The sequence below is a fragment of the Psittacula echo genome (genome assembly GCF_963264785.1).
Source record: "Psittacula echo genome assembly, chromosome: Z".
NCBI classification, from domain to species: Eukaryota; Metazoa; Chordata; class Aves; order Psittaciformes; family Psittacidae; genus Psittacula; species Psittacula echo.
The window spans coordinates 14,402,241-14,423,585 of NC_137742.1; the positions used below are offsets into that span (position 1 = coordinate 14,402,241).

General features: G+C 36.5%; 1 protein-coding gene across 4 annotated transcripts in view; it reads left to right on the plus strand.

Annotated features, from left to right (window-relative positions):
• The window catches only part of SLC1A3 (solute carrier family 1 member 3), a gene marked incomplete at both ends in the record, with an annotated part of 59,814 nt that extends 41,636 nt beyond the window's left edge, over positions 1-18,178 (plus strand). For 2 of the 4 annotated variants that reach the window (XM_080637389.1, XM_080637391.1), the window contains 7 exons: positions 1,639-1,843; positions 3,213-3,255; positions 11,810-12,105; positions 13,523-13,756; positions 15,006-15,200; positions 16,605-16,739; positions 17,974-18,178. In XM_080637389.1, the coding sequence (XP_080493515.1) occupies positions 1,639-1,843; positions 3,213-3,255; positions 11,810-12,105; positions 13,523-13,756; positions 15,006-15,200; positions 16,605-16,739; positions 17,974-18,178 (1,313 nt within the window). The remainder of the gene's footprint in view (positions 1-1,638; positions 1,844-3,212; positions 3,256-11,809; positions 12,106-13,522; positions 13,757-15,005; positions 15,201-16,604; positions 16,740-17,973) is intronic. The other 2 variants (XM_080637390.1, XM_080637392.1) reach the window with 2 other exon arrangements.
• Positions 18,179-21,345: the final 3,167 nt, after the last annotated feature.

A 21,345-nucleotide genomic window follows, 5' to 3' on the forward strand; every position in this document is an offset into this window, starting at 1 on the left:
CTGAAATGAGAGGGTAGGTATGAAGCATGCAATGAGTTTTATGCTTTGGAGATTTGATCAGTGTCTGGAACATAGTCTTGATCTCAGATACATCAGTGACTAAATTGCTTTCACTGTAACTCCAGTAGCAGATATTTCCTCCTTTAGGAGACAGAAGTACAGTATGTCTACAAGGATTTGAGAAAATATTTGATTTTTCCAGTTCATGATTCTTGTTTTATGTTTCCATATTATTGATGTTACTGTTAGGGTGGTGAGGCACTGGAATGTGTTGCGGAGGGAGGTTGTGAATGCTCCACCCTTGGTGATGTTCAAGGCCAGCTTGGATGAGGCCTTGGGTGACATGCTTTAGTGTGAGGTGTCCCTGCCCATGGCAGGAGGGTTGGAACTAGATGATCTTAAGGTGCTTTCCAACCCTAACTATTCTATGATTCTATGTAGTACTGTTACCTTATTTTAAATGTTTTCTTCTCTGAAACAGGCACCTAGAGCAGAAGGTGGTCAAGTTTCATTATATTTTATATGTTCAAAACCTGTATATAGATAGATGTGCAGGCAGCCTGCAGAAATCTGGATTAGACAGTGTCATGCAGGGGTCCATAGGAGGAGGTAATAAAGTGAAGAGATCCTTCATTGACCTCTTTCTTCATTCTGCTTGGAAGGCTTGATTTCAACAAGAAACATCAGCACTGTTTTGAGACAGATGGTGTAACCCTCCAGATGAATTATGGGGAAGTTATTGACTATTTTAAATTTTAAGGAGGAGGAGCAAAGGGACATTTTAAGGAGAAGAACACTAAAAACAGAAAAAACATTTCCATTTGTGACAGTCTTCATGAGACAGTCCTTCTCAGAGATTCAGAGCTTTTTCCCTGGCAGAAATGCAGCTTCATTTAAAAAACACACTGCAGCCTTGTCAGCGAAGTCTGATGAACAAATGCTTTAGCAGATGCCATAGTGAGCACCCTAGTATTCACATTAGATCAGATGCATTAAAACAAGCCAAAAATTGGGATTAATGTTGCAAGTTTTGCAAAGCTTATAAAAGACTCTAAATGCTTATTCATACAATGGTAAGGATTTTCTGAAAAAAAAAAAAAAAAAGCTAAGGGCAGTTCATCTGTTTTAAACTCCCATAGCTTGGGACAGAAGGAAATGAGGTCATTCCATTAAGGATTGAAGAAATCTCTTCATACACATTAATTGTAGCAAACATTATTAAGATTACTGGAGAGTACTGTGTTTTCTTTCCTACTATTTCAGATTAGATGTAGCACATTTCTAAGTCACATTTTTCCAACTATAATAACTGTGCTAATCAAACCCCACAAACTGGCTGTCTGGAATGCATGCAGTACCGTATTGCAACAGACCAATAATCTTTACTTTTTATGAAGTGTTAACAAAGCAGAGGAAGCTGCAACTGTTGTAATAGAACATCGTATCAAATCAAGCATTAGGAGTAGGATGACAAGACGGGAGCAGTACGAGTTGCAGAAGAGGGCTGACTTACCTTGGGTAGCTTTTCGAATGTAATGGTCATCAAGACTCTTTGCACAAAACTATTTTCATCATGCTGAGTTTATACTCCTTACTCACAACTGTATGAGGTAATGTCCTTGTGCTTAAATTTACTAGGAATTGCTGCCCTGGATAGTAAAGCATCAGGGAAGATGGGAGTCCGAGCAGTAGTCTACTACATGAGTACTACGATCATTGCTGTACTGATTGGTATAATCATTGTGGTCATCATTCACCCTGGGAAAGGTACTAAAGAAAACATGCACAGAGAAGGCAAAATTGTGCAAGTGACAGCAGCAGATGCCTTTCTTGATTTAATCAGGTATGGCTATGATATTACACATTTTCTGTACCAATAGCAACAGTAATAATATTTAGGTTCAAACAAACACAAAAGTAGAGAATTTTAGACAGTAATTGCGTAAGCTAGCCAAATTTCTTTCAACTATATGATACCAGTATCACTAACCCCTACAACACTACAAAAGAATACATGGATTTATTTTTGAATCAAGCCATTGCAAGAGAAGAAACTACTTTTAATATTCAAAAATACTTTCTTTCACATGCAAAAGAAAGATTTCTATTTCGCTATCTGCATGAGTCTTTTCACCTGCTTCCATAGTACAATCCTTATTACCAAATTCCTCTGCTTTCCTTATTTCCAACTTCTGACAGTTTTCTCACTTCACTTGAATCCCTGATTTAGCTATTCGTCTTAATTTTGAATCATAGCCACCAATCTGGGTGCATCTACTCAACTTGTTAAATTGTATGGATGGGAAATAAATTCCAGGAGCAGGCAGGTAAATGCTTGAAATAGAAGGGCACAGATAAAAAATATTGTTTTCTCCTTTCTCAGAGACTCTGCAATAAGTCTTTTATAGAGCTAATATGTCATAGATGTATTCCAGGGAGTAGGGAAGCTGAGGTTTTGAACTCAGGAGCTTTTCCACAGGTAAAGCCACCAAAATTTTGTGTTCCACTAACCCATTTGGAGAAGCCAGAGACATGGATAAAGGCCTCCAAGAGTCATGCTGCCAGGAAAGGGGACTTCAGAAAGACCCATGAAGAGGTTTGCACTCAGATTCCTCAAGATTTATTTAGATGGGCTGCTTCTAATTCCCTCAGAAATGTCACCATTCTGGAAAGCAAAGAAACAAACCCCCATATGTAACAAGTACATGTGTATGTGTTATTATTAAAGAATACTCAAACTTCAGAAATACTTATTTCTTAATCATGAAAGACTCTAAATCAAGTGATGAATGTCATGAGGTGCTAGGCTATGTGACTGCAAAAAGTGAGAAGTAGAAATGCATTAAACATTACTTATTAATCTGGATTCAGAAAACATTAATAAATACAAATTTTAAAGTCAGCACTGACCCACAGAGCTTTGTTCATCTGGTAATTTAGCTAATATTTTGCTCCATAACCAGACCTGATATACACTATTTGATTCAGAGATTGCCATTGCCAGGATCTATCCAAACCTACTACATTTCATCCTGATAAAGCTAACCAGGCCAATGCTATATGCAAAGCTCTACTCACTGTATGGGTAACTACGTATTGATCTTAGGACTCCTTTGAAAATTAGCTGGTCAATTCTTTCATTAGCTGTTTCCCCACTTAAGATATTACTAGAATTTTATTGCTTCTAATGGTATTTTCTTTCTTTTTCACAGAAATATGTTCCCTCCAAATCTGGTGGAAGCTTGCTTTAAACAGGTAAAAATGTGTTGCTATTTTGAACTAAAACATAACAAAGTAAGAAATTGAAGTCAACATTTTCTTTAGGAATATCACGTACTTGTACTTACAGCAGAAATAAATCTTATGTATGATGCCAGCTGTCAAAAAAAACCCAAATTAGACCAACTAAATCTGTGCTTTGTTTTCTATGAGAAGTGAAGAAAACACACTTGGCAAACAAATGTAAAGTAAGTTTTTTTCAAAATGTCAAAATAATAAGTCTACAGCAAGCTTCATTAAAGTCATTAAAGTTTACTTTTCAGAAGCAGTGTTACATTAAATTGGGAGATATGCACCCTTTATACAAAGACTGGAAGATGTTTGTCAGGTGAGAAATGTTCATGGGTTCAAATCAGAGGAAACAATTCTGTGAGCATCAACAATAAAATCAAACTAGAGAACTTCCTGTCACCTATGATAGAAGAGCATAGTAATGCTCTTATGTTGCTTCCCATGTGCCTTTATTATTAGCTTTGTCTTAATATAAACTGTTCTACAAAGAAAATAATAGTGACTAGTTGCATTCCTTTTTTAAAAGGAGGACATTATAGATTCAGCAAAACATATATGTGTTTCCATAATCTGAGTGACCCCACAGACAGTCTTGAGCTCATATTATTTACCAGTTATTGCTGTAGCAATAAAAAAAGCTGAAATGTGGAGGTCAAGAAGCAAGGGGGTAAAGTAGAAACCTCCCAAAGTCCAGCTGAGTTGCATCTTGCAGAAGAATTGAAAAGAAATAGTAACATTTTCTTTAGTTTTATCAGCAGAAACCAATAAAAAGCAGTGACTTTCTAGATTAAAGATTTGTTCAAGATAGAGATAAACTAGACACAGGTCCAAAATCAACAAATGCTATGTCTCTGTTTTCAGTAAAGATGAGGATGAACCCAGGACAGTGATCCAGAAGAGCAGTACAAAAATAAAAAAGTCTGTATCTAAACTAGAAACAAAATTCAAAGAATTTAATGTAATAAGGTCAGAAAATAATATAATCTTTATCTCAAAATAGTGAAATAATTAGGGCATAAAGTTACAGATTTAACAGCAAATATTTTTAATAGATCTCTCAGTTTGGGAAGTTATTATTTATAAGTGATAAAAGCAATCATATTGCCTTTCAAATTCTAATTTCAAAAATGTTTGGGAATCGATTTAAGTAGTTAATAACCCATTAGTCTGATATTGGGTGTGCTGAACAATATAAGTAGAAGAAAAGAGTAAAGACTTCATAATAAATGAAAATTAAAGATACATGAAAAAAGATAAAAAATAACGCAAGTTTCTGAAACATAGATTGTACCAGAATAACCTTCCATCTTTCTTCCACAGGACTGCTCATTTTCTTCTTTCCTTTTTTAATAGAAGGAAGTAGTTGAGCAGAGGATAAGATTATTGTTAAGAATTGTAAAATCTGTGGAGTTAGCAATGGAAGTAGCTGAAGGACTGGGTGCACCTCAATTGGTAATTTTTTTTTTAATTAGATTGCCATAGGATGCACACTATGAAATTTACAGATGACAAGGAAGTCCAAGCACTTTGTATCAAAATACTTAACAAATGCCAAAGAGGTTGGTATGTCCTTTGCATACTGTAATACTATAAAGTCACAACAACAAAGTGAATTGGCTCTTGCAAACATTGGCATTTTTAGTTATCTCCTTCAGCACATAGAAATAAATATTTAGAAATTTAAAGTAATTTCTACTTTGAGATGGGAAGTCATCATTAGAAAGAAAACAAAATTAACACTTCTAATTGAGCTGTAGAATATATTACTGACATAACTCCAAGACAGAAAATAAAACCAGAGGAATGTGACTCTTTGGAATGTTAAGTATATTCATGTCATTACATTCATAGGGAGATTCATGCAAAATAAGCATAATGGAGAGAGAAGTTGCTAGGATTAAGAACACAGTGTATAAAGCAAAAAGAAGGTTGATTTAAAAAGTATTCAGGTACAAAAACCAAAGTGAGAACAGAGCTCTATAAGATAAACATTTACACAAGAAGAACTGGAAATTACTATGACTGAATTTAAAGTGGGAATTAGTAAGTTTTTTAACCTGCATTACCTAAAATGTGAGGTCCTGAAAAAATCTTCAATTAGGAGTCATGGGGACAAACTACCTCATCAGTTTCAAGATTGAAAAATTCTTTTGATAAAGTATCATTTAGCAACATGAAACTTGACTCAGTGACTAGCTATCCTGAATCTATGTTCTTAGTAAAAGATGTTCTATAAGTTCTGCTTACGTTAAGTATATTGCATTTCCAATGTGCTTTACAGCTTAAAGGGATTTGCAAAAAATGGTTCACAAACCTGGAAATGTTTAATGAATGTTTTTTCTGAATTTCATCAGCAGATACGATTATTGAAGCAGGATTTTAAATCTGTCATACTGATACTATTGCATTTTCAATCACGTACCAAACCCTAGATTTTTAGATATAATTATTTTGTTGTAACAGATTTTTTAAATTATAAGTGTTTTGCAGGAGAAACAAGTATGTGTAAGACTGATAAGTATCCAGGTGACTTTGTACATCTGACTCAACTTTCTTTTCAAAAGTTTACATCAGGTTTTTCATATGTTTCTCAGAAGATTTATGAAGAAGGATGATCCATCTGGCAATAATTTGGTTCTGTAACAATACTTGTGTTTGCTGGCCCAAACACAACACAAATTACTCATAGTTGTACATACTCAAAGGTGTAATATTGATCCAGAGTTTTGCACATCTGGAATCCATCACTGGCATATGCACTCTGCATTCAAAACACAGCTGTTGATATATTAGGTGCTCACATTCTGTCTTACAGCATCCTTAGGCAGGTATCTTTCCTGACAGAGATCTGCTTTGAAACCCACTGGAAGGTTTTTCTTTCTAACTATGGCCAGCAGACAAGTCCTCTAATTACTGTGTTAGTCTTCACAGCAAGGTTTGACTCCGTTAGTTTCCCCTGCAATAGCAAGCACTTCCCAAAGCACCTCTATTAACACAGAGAACCAGCTATAATTTCAAAAGTTTTTAGCCTCAGAGTAACACCAAGACATGGAAAATTGTACTTCCCTTTACATAACTAATTTTAGAGAAGAATAGTTGATTTTCTGTATGTGGAATTGCTCTCCTGCAAAACTAAATAGAGTTGTGTGAAGAGGGTAACCAGCCTGGGGAGGGCTTCTAGATGGAGTTGAGAAAGCTTTTGTAGGATTGCTGCTGGGAGAAGAAGAGTCATGAAGGAAAACTGAGACCTTAGGGCTTATTTCGGAAGGATCTTCCTAAGTTTTCTACTGCTCCTCGTGCAATCTTCTGGTCCTTTGGATTCACTTTTCTGTTTTTCTTTCCCAGTGAGTCTGTGAGGTAAAGCTGCCCCTCTTGCTTCTTCTCCTCTTCCTTCTTCTTTCCAGTTTCTTCCCCAGCAACAGGAAGTGTGGTGCAACAAAATGGCCTATATCCTACTAAAAGGACTCCCAGATATGGATCCCAGAAGCCAGGAGGAGTCCCAGTAGACAAGAAAAAGAAGCCTACAAAAAAAGCCCGAGGGAATCCTTTCATTCAAACCTTTCAGCTAAGAACTGGCAGAACCATTTCAGGTTTAGCTGATCTATTTAGCTCCATGCCCAGGAAAGTTCAAAGAGACACCCTTGTCTAGCTGATCAAGTTAAGAGAATAATCTGGAAAATGTTTGGCTTTAGCTTCACTCTGTTCTTCACTAGTTACTCCTTCTGTCCTTGTGAAAGACCAGAGTCCTGTTGGCATCCTGTCTCAATCAGGACCTCATCCAATTAAATCAGTGACAGATAGGGATGATTGGAAACAACAGATCATTAATCCAAACAGCATACTCTCTGATGCTGCTATTTCTGTATGACATATGTTGCTACCTTTGCCATGCAGTGATCATACTGATAAAAATCTTGTATCAGTAACAGGACAATCTGAAAAGACCAAATGCAGACAAATATTCCACACTTACCTAAAACTGGGTTATTTTGCTAAAAATTTTATCTATACCACTATATCCATCCCCAGTTTAGGGATATCTAAATAAATCTTTGGATTTATCTTTCAGCTCTGGCCATTATCTCTTAATTTCTCTTTCTTCGCTGGTTTCAAAAACAGGTATCTAGCCTGTGGCTAAGCAGTCATAACCAGCCTGCTTATTAAGCAGATAGTGCTTTTTAACTGCTTGTTCTTTGTGCTGTGCTCTGGAGATATATCAAAATACAGAAGAAACACAAGTGAACTTGGGACATCAAGAGAAACAAGATCAGTCTAACAATTCAGGGAGAGTAATTCTGTTGTGAATAAGTGGAATTTGATGTCAGCTGAAGCTCAAAGAACTGTACAGTTCCATCTGATAACTGCATTTCTTCTGAGCTATTTTTAATTAAGTATTCTTTCCTGAACTCATATGGGGGATTAGAAGTGTTAATCATGTACCTAAATATGAATACTAACTAATATATGCCGTCTATTCCTCATGATAATTTTGGCTAGTTAAGACATATTTTCACCCATGTCATCGGCTCTTGTGCAGGCAGTTTAACACATGTCCTTATGGAAAGAAAAAAAACCTAGGAAGATGGGATATCAATGACTTATTTTAATTTTTTTTCATTTTTTAGGCTTGAATTTGTGCAAACTTGTTGCTTTTAAAATCATCATTCATTAAAAATTGCACCATCATATAGACTTAGCACTCAGTGCTGATTACACCATCTCACAGTACTGTCAGTATATTATGAGTTTTCAGAGCAGTTACCCATACAATTACCTTGTCTGCAAGTTAACCACTGGAATGTGCTACTGCCATGTTATAATGTGGCTTCTTGAAAAGTCATGTGATACATTGAAGTCAAATGACTGTGGGTTTCTCATACCACTAACGAAAACAAAATAATAGTAAAGTGTAAACAGCTAATTCATTCTATTATGCAATAAAGTAATTATGTTGTCTTTTTCATAATGGGCTAACTTGATTACAATTCATTTTAAAGAGCTATACAAACAGCTGAGAACTCTGATTCACACCAAGATAGAGATCTGAATGAAAGTAGGAATCCCTTAAAAGCTCATAAAATGATCTCTCATTGCCAGTTTCTCTGCAGAGCAGCAATAGTCAACTCTGCTATTACCTCGTCTATTTCAAAACCTTTGTAATTTTGTATTATCCGAAAGGTGGTCTTTCATTGTCACTTCCTATAAAATGTTGGCTTTCACCATTCCTTTTGTGATGATCAAGCAATCTTGTATGTAGTCTTTAGTGTCTTCTGAACAAACACTAACAGGGATAAAGCTTAACCTACACTTTTTCCTTAGTAGATATCTCCTTTGCATTTTCCATATTTGGCTTTACTTAAATTCTTTTGCTTCTCCAGGAAACTTCTCATGACATTTCATTGACTACTTTGGGCATAAGAAGACAGACACATCCAGAAAGTCATTTAGCAATAATGAAAAACAGAATAGCTCGAGTGGCTGTTCTAGAAGAAATAAGGTTGCTCTGATTCCCATTCTTCAGATTCCCATTTTGAATCTGGAAGGGGTTCTAGAAAGACTATTATCATTTCATATTTTCACATTTTCGTATTTTCTCTGTAACATTTCATAGAATCATAGAACACCAAGTTGGAAGGGACTGCAAGGATCATCTAGTCCAACCTTTCATGGCAAAAGCATGGTCTAGACTAGACGTCCCAGCACCCTGTCAGCTGAATCTTGAAAGTACCTCATGCTGGGGAGTCCACCACTTCCCCAGGGAGGTTATTCCAATGGCTGATTATTCTTGTCATGAAAAATTTTCCACTTGTGTCCAATTAGAATTTCCTCTTTGTGGCCTTTCTTTGGACCCTCGCTAGCCTGTCCGCATCTGTTTTGTGCATTTGGGACTAAAACTGAATACAGTAATCCAGATGTGGCCTCACAAATGGTGAGCAGAGTGGGATGATGACTTCTTTATCTCTGTTGATGATGCTTTTGTTGATGTAACCCAGCATCCTTTTGGCTTTCTTTGCTGCAGCAGCATCACACTGTTCACTCTTACTGAGCTTGCTGTTCACCAGGACCCCCACAGAGCTGCTCCCTGGCTGGGTAGACCCCAGCCTGTGCTTCACTCTTGGACTGTGTTTACCCAGGTGTAAGACCTTACACATGTGCTTGCTGAATTTTATAAGATTCTTGTTACCCCACTCTTCCAGACTATCCAGGTCATCTTGAAGGGTGGCTCTCCATTCCAAAGTGCCTGAGTACTTAAGTCTGACCAGCGATGTGAGTCAGCAGATAAGATCTTCATATGTGTGTATCCATCTGCTAGCTGAAATGGACTTTGCTAAGCGAGGTCCTAAAATCTATATTATAAGGAGACCTAACAAATAAAGAATTAAAGGTATCTTCCTGCTGGGCCAGAATTCCAGAATCAGAACTAAAAAGAGGACGTATGCTTATTACAACCTAAAATGATTTCTAACTGGGGTTTTTAAAGGTAAGGAACTTCAGTGATTGTGCTTTCTCCCCTGTAGCTGTCCAAATTCTTCTCTAGTACCTTGTCATAACTTCTGAGCCAAAGGATAATTCCAGCCTAATTTGATATGAGGGGGGCAATTCTCAGACAAAAATCAAGGCTTTGCTGCCAACTGAAAGAAGGACACCTCTGACTTAGCTCATGGCCTGTTCCAACAGGCAGCAGCTAACCAGCCAGGCAGCACACATCTAACACTAACAGCCTATCACGTGTTTCTTTTGACCTAGTCAAATAAGAAGGAATGAAAGAAGGACCTGAGGGTAATGGAGGAGAATCAGGACATCAGTTATGATGTGCTAGGGAAATTAGGAAATAAATAGGAAATTCAGTAGGAAATCATGCTTTAATTCCAGTCCTCATTAAATGGCTTGCTTTTTTTATGTTAGTCTAACCTGTATGCCACAAGTCCAGCATAATTCCAACCATCAGATATTCACCTTAAGGAATTTTTACCTGAGGGTTTTTTTCTACTGAAAAATAGTAATGGAAATTAGAAGAATTGGAAGTGTTGAATGTACAATGTTAGGCAGTATTTTAACATTGCTGTCAGGACTGAATTAAAAACCCTTTAGTAAGAACTTCTAGAAAATTTCCATTTCCACTGTAATAACTACTCCCTCACAGAAAGAGGCACTGACAAAAGGAGACACAGAGGGGAAATCATCACAGATTGGATATGGGTAGGTAAAGGAGTGGAACTGGGCCTTTCTGTGTCTGCCAACTGATTGCAGCTCAGCAATCTCATCTAACCACAGCCCAAATCTTGAAGTGTTTTAGCAAATTTCATTTAAAACTCAAGAATATCCAGCCTCCAAAGATACTTATTCTGCTATGTCTTATTCAGAAACTTTCCATAAATCTCCTGTAAACAAGTTTTAGTTGAAAGTTTGAAAGACGTAAAGCTTTGGATATGCCAAATATGTGGAAGGAGTGCATAAAACTATTCAGGTGTGAAAAATAACAGAAAATTACAGCAGAGTTGATAGATGCTGATATTCAGGTTTCTCATCTTGATCATAAGCACTCCATGTCACTCAAATACTACTGCAGTGTGCAACAGTCTCTAGATATTACTAATAATACCACAGCTCCTGGACTTAGTATTTGTCTTTTGCTGGCAGGCCCAAAGGAATAAAAATCCAAAGTTGCTGAATGACCTTGACACCAACATCCCATTGCTTTAATAGGGCATTTAGTATCCTGAGATACATTAGAAATATTTTACTAATGATACTTAGTATTCCTTGGGTTCAGTAGAATTTAATCAGGACAGACTGCAAGGCTTTTTGAGCTAAGATAGAAATATTGAGAATGAACATTTCTCTTTAGAAAAGCATTAGGTGATGAAGGACTGTTTTTCAGAGTAGATGTTTAGGAGCATATCAAGATTTTGAAGTTCATTTACCCACTCTGTAATAGAACCATTTAAGGTAGAACCCATTCCTAGTTAAGAAAAGTGATGATTTGTTACTGCAAATCATAGAAAAACTAACAGCTTTGCCATAGCAAAGGAAAATAGAGGTGTATTATATTTGAGTTACTTTCAATCTATTTTTTTGTAATTCAAAAAAGAGGAAAAAATAAGTAAACTCCAGAGCATATAAAATATTCTCACTAGCCAAGAAAGACTCCTTTATTTAACAGATGTAAATACGTTGTTGGGAAAAATACCGATTTATAAAAATGCAAACTGAGAAGCAATACTTTTGTCACAAAACTCATGAGCACAGCAAATCTGCATCTTCGATTTTGACATACTCATGAGAAAATGAGTTACAGAAACTGAAGGTGAAGATTTAGCTCTTGAAATTAACATGGATCTTTTTTTTTTTTGCTTTCAGGAAAGTCAGGTTTTCTTTGCGGTACATTTTACTAACAAATATTACATAACTAGCTCAAATGTTCTACAGTAGTAAGTAATAACTTAATGTGTGATTTTTTAATTTGTTTGCTATGATTCACAGAATTCCTATCTTTCTATTATTTTTGTTTTAACAGTTCAAAACTAACTATGAAAAGAGAATGTTTAAAGTAGGTATTCCATCCAATGACACTTCCACAGTGGCTTCCATAATAAGCAATGTGTCAGAAGCAATGGAAACCCTCACCCAGCTGAAAGAGGAAATAGTTCCTGTTCCAGGTTCTGTAAATGGAGTGAATGCCCTTGGCTTGGTGGTTTTCTCAATAAGCTTTGGCCTGGTGATTGGAAGCATGAGGGAGCAAGGTCAAGCACTAAAAGACTTCTTTGATAGCCTTAATGAGGCAATCATGAGATTGGTAGCTCTAATCATGTGGTAAGTGCCTCTTTGATAAATTCCATTTTAAGTTATTAACAACACTTTTTCATCACAGTCAGGTACTGGATAGCAACAGTCTGTTTGGCAGGAAATCAGACAATAAGATCTTAACTACCTCAAGCTTTTTTTTGTACATAAACCCAAGAACTGTAATTCTGTATGTCAACAATTTTGTTGACACACAACAAAGCGTTGACATTTTGTTCAGCACAATGTCAACAATCTACTCTTTCATTGTGTTTAGCTTTAGACATAAGAAAAATCAGGGTCTGTGGCAGAACTTGCTAACCTTATACTGAGCCATTCTATGTCTTCATAAAGATAGCAATCACAACAGTATGCTATCAAAGTTTCCTAATATCCTAATCTGACTTTACCAAAGGAAACCGACAAATCTCTCCCATAATCTTATTTCTACACAGCAAGACCTTGTTATCATTAGTTTCCAACTTAACTGGTTCCTGCAGTTGGGTAGTGTATATGTATGTCCTTGCATTGTAGCTGCACTGCTTAAACATACATAGAATTTTCCTACTTCCTTTATTGTGTTCAATAGGCAAATAAACTCAGTACCTTTTCCCTTAGTAGGTATGAAGTCTTTTCAGGGACGAAGAAGCATTTTTTGTCGAGCAGAAGGTTTAGAGAGCATTGTTACTTCTGAGAATTTTTTACATGGATTTGATGGCTTAAAAATGCAATTGAGATATGCTGGGTGAATTTTGTTCTGTGGTAACTTAGTATGAACAGGCAAGTGGACATTTATAGATATAAAGTCCAGCTGCATCAGAATTACATTAGGGTTTTATGCTCAGCACTCTCTTTCTTCATCTATAGTTGTGCTTACCCGTAGGAGAAGATAGATCATACCACATTGGTTGCTGTCCCGCAATGCAGCTAAAATCTGTCATACAGACAGTTTCATGCTAATGTATTTATCAAGTGCCCCACTGTATAAAATGGGGTATGGCCAGAAGCAGCTTGGAATTATCAGATGTTTTCCCAGCAACATGGGAAACAGCACTGGTGAGAAGACAGAACTAGGTGCATGGCCTAGTCTACGAGTATGTCTATTGAGCCTTCATTCATACAGACAGAATTATAACAGAATTGGCTAAACTAGCTTTTAAATTACACTTGAATTCCAAAGGGACCCAATCTCCCTACATGTCTGACAGGCATGCTATGCATCTTGAAATCCTTATCAGATCCTGAATCCAGTGGAGCCTATCAGAAACATTCACCACTGTGGTTTAATCCAGGTTGAACTGTGAGAAGTTAAACTCTTGAAATGCTTCTGAATGATTACAGACGTCCTGACTGTGAAATCCTATGATCATGCTTGGATATAAAAAGTCTTTATGGGGGAGTGAATTTCTACTTTTAGTACAATACTGATTTTGTTTCTTATTTGAAGGTATGCTCCACTTGGAATCCTCTTCTTGATTGCTGGAAAAATTGTTGAGATGGAAGATATGGGTGTGATCGGTGGTCAGCTTGCCATGTATACTGTAACAGTTATCATCGGTTTACTAATTCATGCTGTCATTGTCCTACCTCTTCTCTACTTCCTGATCACTCGTAAGAACCCTTGGGTATTTATTGGAGGCTTAATCCAGGCATTAGTCACAGCTTTGGGAACATCTTCCAGGTATAATACAGTATTTTAAGGCCATATGTTTTTTATAATATTACTGATTTAAGAAAGAATTGTTTATTGTAATTGGTTATTCAAGGTTTCACATGGGCACTTTATTTCTGTTCTGCTACTCTCCAACAGAAATAATTGTTTTCATTATACTGACTTGAACTCGATTTTCTATAAAAATCACTAAACAGAGATTAAATTAGTCTGTTTGGTGATGCCGACTGTATGGCTGGAATCCTTCTGCTTTAGTCTTGATGTTTTAAGATTTTCAGATAGTTTGTAATGGGATGTGACCAAAACAACATTGATCACACACTGATTTTCTAGCTATTGCTGAACAGTATTTACACAGCATTGAGGCCTTCTCTATTTCTCATTCGACTCTTCAGTGAGTAGATTGAGGGATGTGCAATAGATTGAGAAGGCACACAACCAGGAAGATTCCATGCCATATACAGTATGCTCAACAATCAAAAGGCAAAAGAGGTGATTTTAGGTAGGCTAGCCACGTTTTACTAGGGAATTTACTGGCCATTGGTCTGTCTGTGGGAGGCTGTAAGTGATTGCCTTTGCATCACTTGTTCTATTTTGGTTTTTTTCTCTTTTCTTCTGTTTATCATTCACTTATTAAATGTTTTATTTTTCCCCCACAAATCTCAACCCCTGCATCTGCTTATTTTTAGTGTTCCTTTCCTCTTTGCCCCTTTCACTCAAGGTATAAGGGCATGTAAGTAAGTGGCTATGTGATGCTTTGCTGCCTACTGGTGTTAACCCACAAGCAATGAAGTAATGCAACTGTCCATCAAATGCCGTTTCCAGGGGAACTAGCAAATAAATAAGAGAAAACATGCTGTTTACAGAAGGCTTCAATAGCTCAATTTGTGTAACTTAGGGAAAACAATGCTTTAAGATGATTCAGTAATAACTCCATGACACGAAAAATGAGAAGTAGGATTCTTCCGCCCAGCGGTAGAATCTCATGACAAATTACTGAAATTAAACACTTTCAGACTAGGTGTTGCACAGAGAGTGACAGTAATTAACCACTGGAAAAAATTCCAAGATCATCAGGAGAATCTCCATCATTAGAAGTGTTTAAAGGCCTTTGCATTTTTAGAAAAATATTCTGCCAGATCACATAAAAACTAAGACATACAGAGCAATCTCTCTTGTCATCACAATGTGTGGCACTCTTTTCATTCCATTTTTGTGGAATCTGTATCTTATATTAACTTCTTTCTTTTTGTTTTAGTTCTGCCACACTGCCTGTTACATTCAAGTGTCTAGAAGAAATAAATGGAGTGGACAAACGAGTTACAAGATTTGTACTCCCAGTTGGTGCTACAATTAATATGGATGGAACTGCTTTATATGAGGCATTGGCTGCAATTTTCATTGCACAGGTTAACAACTTTGATCTGAACTTTGGGCAGATTATCACAATCAGGTACAGAAACCATTATTACCTATGTCTTATAAAAGTGTCCTGTAATGACACCTTGCTGTTGTATGTGGGATTAAACAAAAGCATCTAGAGCTAAAACCAAGAACTGCTACAGTAGCTGAACAGCTGTAATGATTTACATGTTCTGCACACACTGTCCATTAGTATACCTTCAAAAAACTGCAACATGACACTTAGTAGAGGCAACCAGAACAGTTTTCAATTACTTTTAAATTTTGTTTCTTAAGAACTCATGCAGCTGTTGGAAGCTATAGACTTACAATCAGTATCACATAGTTTGTAATGCCTGTACAAAGCAATAGCATAAAGCAGCAGAGTACTAATGCTAGGAGAAGTACTGTTTTCCTAGTCCTGAAAGTACAGAATACAAGTAGAACAAGCTGTGTAAGGAGCAGTAACACCTTTTATTACATCAGCTGATACAGGTGGAGAAGATAAGTACATTTTCAAGCACACAAGCCTTTATATTTGAAATAGAACTGTAAACAACCCTCTAAGTAGCACCCTATGATAAATGATCTGCATTAATTTCCTTATATTGCTCAAATAGTTAAAGGGTGATGGGTACATGTGCAGAAGAAAGAAATGTTGTCAAGGCAAAAGAGGGACACTGTAGGACAGGGAGACATATTTATCACTTGGGAAGACTTAAAGTTCATATATGGAGAACTGGGAAGGTAGAAGATTTTTAAGAAGTACTTGTCTCCATAAAACCACCAGCATAATTCAAAATTCATCAACAGAAAGCAAAACTCTGCCTTCGTGCTCCGAGTCAATCATCTGCATTCATTAGTACTAGAGCTACGCCCTGGCAAATAACCTGACAAAACAAATTCTTCCTAAACTAGGTGTGAACAATCATATTTATGTCAAGTTACTAGACTGCATGACTCAGGGTTTCTGGCAGGTTTCTGTTTTCTGATGGCAGAACGCCAACTGCTGGAGGACATATAATTCACCTGGCATGAAGTATATGTACAGTGAGATGAACAGAGAATAAAAGTTCTTGCATTAGATCTGCCAGGACAAAATTACCTCCACAGCTTGTTTTTTAACATGCTTGAGCTTGTGGTGTGAGTTTACTCAGTTGGTAGGGGCAGGTAGCTATAATGTTTTTGTCTGGCCCTTAGCATCCAGCAGGGGATTTAACACCTAAAAAAAAACATTTTTCAAGGGTTCTGGGTAAAGGTTTAGTGTAAACATTTTTGGGTTAAGATCCACACTCCCCTGCAGCTATGCAGTGTTCAGATAAGGGACTGGACTCATCTTCTTATTTACTACTGAGTAAATGCCTTCTTGTTTCATATCTGCTTTTAACGTTTGCCAGATGATAAGGGGACTTTATTATGGAAGTTGACTAATTGCTCTTGCCATCTCTTTGCACAGCATCACAGCTACAGCTGCCAGTATTGGGGCTGCAGGCATTCCCCAAGCTGGACTGGTCACCATGGTCATTGTACTTACATCAGTAGGTTTGCCTACAGATGATATCACTCTTATCATTGCAGTGGACTGGTTCTTGTAAGTATTTTTATGGAGTCACTAAAGTCTTGGACCATATTTAGAAGTGCAATTGCCAGGGACATCCTGGCAATACTGCAGTCAATGGTGTACTTCTTTTTGCTGTGGAAGGCAGTTGGAAAGAAGTGTTTAAAAACAAAATCACAATTTCTTGCAATTAAGGGATTTTCTTGGAGCAGGTGGTGGAGGGTGTTACTTAATGAAAAGGGTTACTTAGAAACCTGGATCTTTAAGGTACTATAGAAGGGTGTTCCAGACACACTGTAATCAAATTAGCAAAAAATTGCTTTAGTCTTCTATTTTCTGTAGGATGGCGATGAAAACCCTTCCATCAATCAGGCTCAGAGTTGGTTCAGATCCAACCTAGTTCATTGCATCCCTGCTGACTAATCTTGGGAAAGTTCATATGTCTACCCCATGTAATGAAAAAGAGTTGTGTAACTCTCTTATCCAGCTACCACAATGTATTGCCCCCTAGTTTTTCCATTCCTCTATAGAAGACTAACTGACACTTGTAAGTATATGGGGAAACACCTTAAGTCCAGGAACTAAATCAAAAGCAGAAGGTTTCCTCAAACCTCTCTTTCACCCTGCAGTTACGAGTTAGCATTTCTGAAGGCTTTTACCCTTTGGTCTTCTCAAGTGATTCCTGCAAGAAGTTGCCCGTGTTGTTATCAGAACTTAATGTCTTCAAATGATTATCTAACCACATGCCCACAGCCTTATTGTAGGTAGACACAGAGTAGCAGTGCCAGTTACTCCTTCTCAAGCTGCTTTCTACATCTTCTGGACAGGGCCCTTTAAGAGGGCTAAATTGTTGTAGTTTAATTTTAATAATTTCAGCATAGTTCCACCCTAAATTGCTGACCATAGTTTATGGTGAGGAGAAAAACGATCCTAAAAAGGTACTTATTGGCTTAAATGTTCAGAGGATATAAACCCAAACGTCAGAGTACAGATATGCCTCAAAGAAGCATCTTCCATGTGTTCCTTTTGTCATCCTCATCACACAGCTATTTCTTGCTATGAAGTTGCCAAGACTATTAACACATTTTATGACTCCAAATGCTGTTATATTTGTTAATTTCCGTAGAAGAAATCATGGCATTAAAGGTCAAATGAATATACATAAAATAACTGAATCAATAGCTTTATAAAGGCCATTTTAAGAGCTAGTCTGCATGCTTCAGTGAACAAATGGTGAAATCAAAGATAACTTTCTGTTTCTCCTTAGGGATCGCCTCCGTACCACTACCAATGTCTTGGGAGATTCCATTGGAGCAGGAATTGTTGAACACTTATCTCGACATGAGCTGAAGAACAGGGATGCTGAAATGGGTAATTCTGTGATAGAGGAGAATGAAATGAAGAAACCATACCAACTGATCTCACAAGAAAATGAGAGTGAGAAACCATTAGATAGTGAAACCAAGATGTAAGGTAGAGAAAGCGTGAGTCCAACACTACAAATGTGGAAAACACATACTTTTTCCAGCCATTTTTATCTGGAATTCACCAAGTTCACTTATTCCTTGATTTCTCCCTTTATGCTCGCACCAGAAAGAATTAATGAAAATATGTTCCAAATTAGCAGTGGTCATGGTGTATGTTTGCTTCCCACTTAAAAAGAGTTAACAGGCAACAACATTGATCTTGCTAGACATGTGTTAACTGGGGATAAAAAAAAAAAAGAGAGATTGTCATTTAAATAATAAAAAAAAAAATAATCAGTGAATATGTTGCTCAGTTCTGTGCACTTTTTTTTTTTTTTGTTTTAATGAACTGGAAAGTAAAAACACTTAACAGAGCCTGAAAATGGTTTTATTTTTTTAAATACCAGTTGTAAAATTCCTAACATTTATAAACACACAATCAATACTTCTAACTTGGTTACTGCATCCAGCTAAGTAAATTAACAGTATTTTCCCCTTTTTATCTATGGGGTTGTTGTTTGTTGGTTTTTTTTTTTCTTTAGTTGTTCAAATACTAGCAGGACAATAAAAAGAAGGACAATAATTGAAAGGATAAAAAGATATATAAATTTAAAAAAATACCCAACATCAGCACTTTTATCAGCTGAATTGAAATATTTCTGATATAGTTATTTCATTTAGACAGAGATTTTTGCATTAGCCTCAGCTGATCTTGGCAAAAAAATACCCTTGTCAGCTCCTACTGACTTGCAAGCATTTACATATGTATATATGTACTTCCAACCTTGATTTGCCCCCTTAATTTTAACATCACAACCCAGGTGAACAATCTATGCGTGTGTCTGCAGGAGAAAGGCCATGGGCTGCATTGATTCTGGGACAGAAAATGTCTGTTTTCTCCAAACAAAGAGACAGAACATGTTCTGTTGGGGGAAAAAAAAATATAAAAATAATGCCATTATCTACTTAAAAATCACTTATAAAGATAAAAAGCAGTGTCAGCCTTCTGGAGAAGTGGCAGACGGGTGAGATGCTCAGATCCTAAAGGGATTAGATTCTAAATCTGGATCCCTGAGACCAACAGGAGGATTTCTGATTGGAAAACTTCCAAATGTTTGGTCACCCCAGTGGTAAGTTATAGAACTATTAGATGGATTTACATTTTTCCATCTGGAGAAAAAGGCTCCCTGTTTCAATGTGAATTTTTGAAATCCTTGTTTATCACTAGCATCTCTAAAAGAAAAAATAATACCCTTAGAAGGTAAAATTAATAGGTGCTTTTTTAGGAGCAAAAATATATAAATTGTGAAAAAGTAAATACTATAATAAATGTTGAAATTTTAATTAGAGAGGATTTTAAAGCACAATATTGTAGGTTTCTTTCAGGGAATAGATATGGAAAGAATGAAAAAAGTGAAACAATGCACTTGTAATCTTGTGGCTTTTTTTGTTCATTTCAAGATTATTCTTTGATGAAGCAATTTTCTAGAAATATAAATCATGTATTTCTTCCTTTTTGCCTTGTATTATTATAGAGGTTAAACTGGAAAGTTTTATAATGAAGTTACAACTGGAGGGATGAAAAAATATTAATCAACAGGCACAATAGTGTTGAGTGATTTTTTAATTAAAATGATTGTCTATTGCTCCCTACTCAAAACTTCTGATGGCAGAAATGAAGGATTCCCTTGTAATGTCCCAGTTGACACACAAAAAAAACAAACATTCAATGTTAGTTCTGCCTCTAAATGAATATAAACACGGTGTACAAATAACTATTGTGAAAATGTTAGCATGCTGGTTGAAAAGCAAATCTTTTCCCAGGCAAGACTGTTTTTTTTTAAGGACTGAAAACTCCTGCCCATCTTCTCCAATTGAGTAACCCAGACAATACGAACAGGAACTCTACAGTGAATGAAGTGAGCAGGGTTTAATACAAAGTATTGAGCAGTCAAACCAACAAAGCTCTAAATGAATCTCTGACTGAAAGAGAACAAAAATGGGGGATTTTTTTTTTGCTAACAGAATGCAAATCTAGGATATAGACAGGCATTTTCTGAAATGTAATTAGAGATATTTTTATATAGATACTGTATTCAGAATGTGTGTATAAACATTAACAGTAGAATTTATGGCATAACAATTTAATTTTTTGTGAAGATTTTGTTTGGAAATACATTGCAAAGACAATGTAAATGGCTGTCTTTCTATGACATCAGCTGAGAAAAAAGAATTGTGTCACAAAGAATGTGATCTTTTTTATACTAACTTCGTTTGTTATGGAAATCAGGTATTATAGAAAGATTCCCTTCCCCATCCCTCACTGGTTCTGCATTGATGTGCACCCAGCGTGGATTGAGAAACATTACTTTGTAGATGTATTTTCAATAAAAATAGTTTTACATTACTGCTTTCTTGTGATTTAGAATTTCTGTCAAAGGTTCTGTAACAGAAGCTTTGCACAAACTGAGAGATGACAAACTCGTAATATGAGATTTCAGGAATTCCGGGATATTTTTACAGAAAGGGTTTGATATAGCAAGGCTTTCTCATTTCAAATATCTGCTTACACTTTCACAATCAAGAATAAATAAGCAAATGGGGAGGGGGAGGGAACATTCAAAATTGAAAGAACCAATGCTTGTCTACTTATGTTCATTCAAGTTGAAGTGTGTACATTCATATTGATATCTGCAAAATACTAAAAAAAAAAAAAAAAAAGGTATTGACATTTTCATTTGTTCGGCTACTGCAAAGCTGTGGGTTCATTTCAGATGTATGATCAGATGGTCCAAAACCCCTGTTGACTGGGCTATTACAGCATCATAACATTACATTACATAGTTGCATTACACTGTCCTAAACAATCCACTGTTTTTCTCACAGAAGTGGTTTGTAACGGTGTCAGGGTTTATTCAGCAACCATTTCATCTAGCAGTTGTCATCTAATGGAAGAGAATGTCTTCCCAGAGGACTGAGAAAGTATAGAATGCATGAGCTGAACCACTTGCATCTGGAAAGCTGTGTCGGTTGGAGCAGATGAATGCAGCAGGGCAAGTCCTACGTTCGTGAACGTAAACCAACAAACCACTGGACAATGACCTCTGTGCATTTATCTGTGGTATTTTAAGTGAAAACCACATACAATACAACCAGTTTTGTAAAAAAAAAAA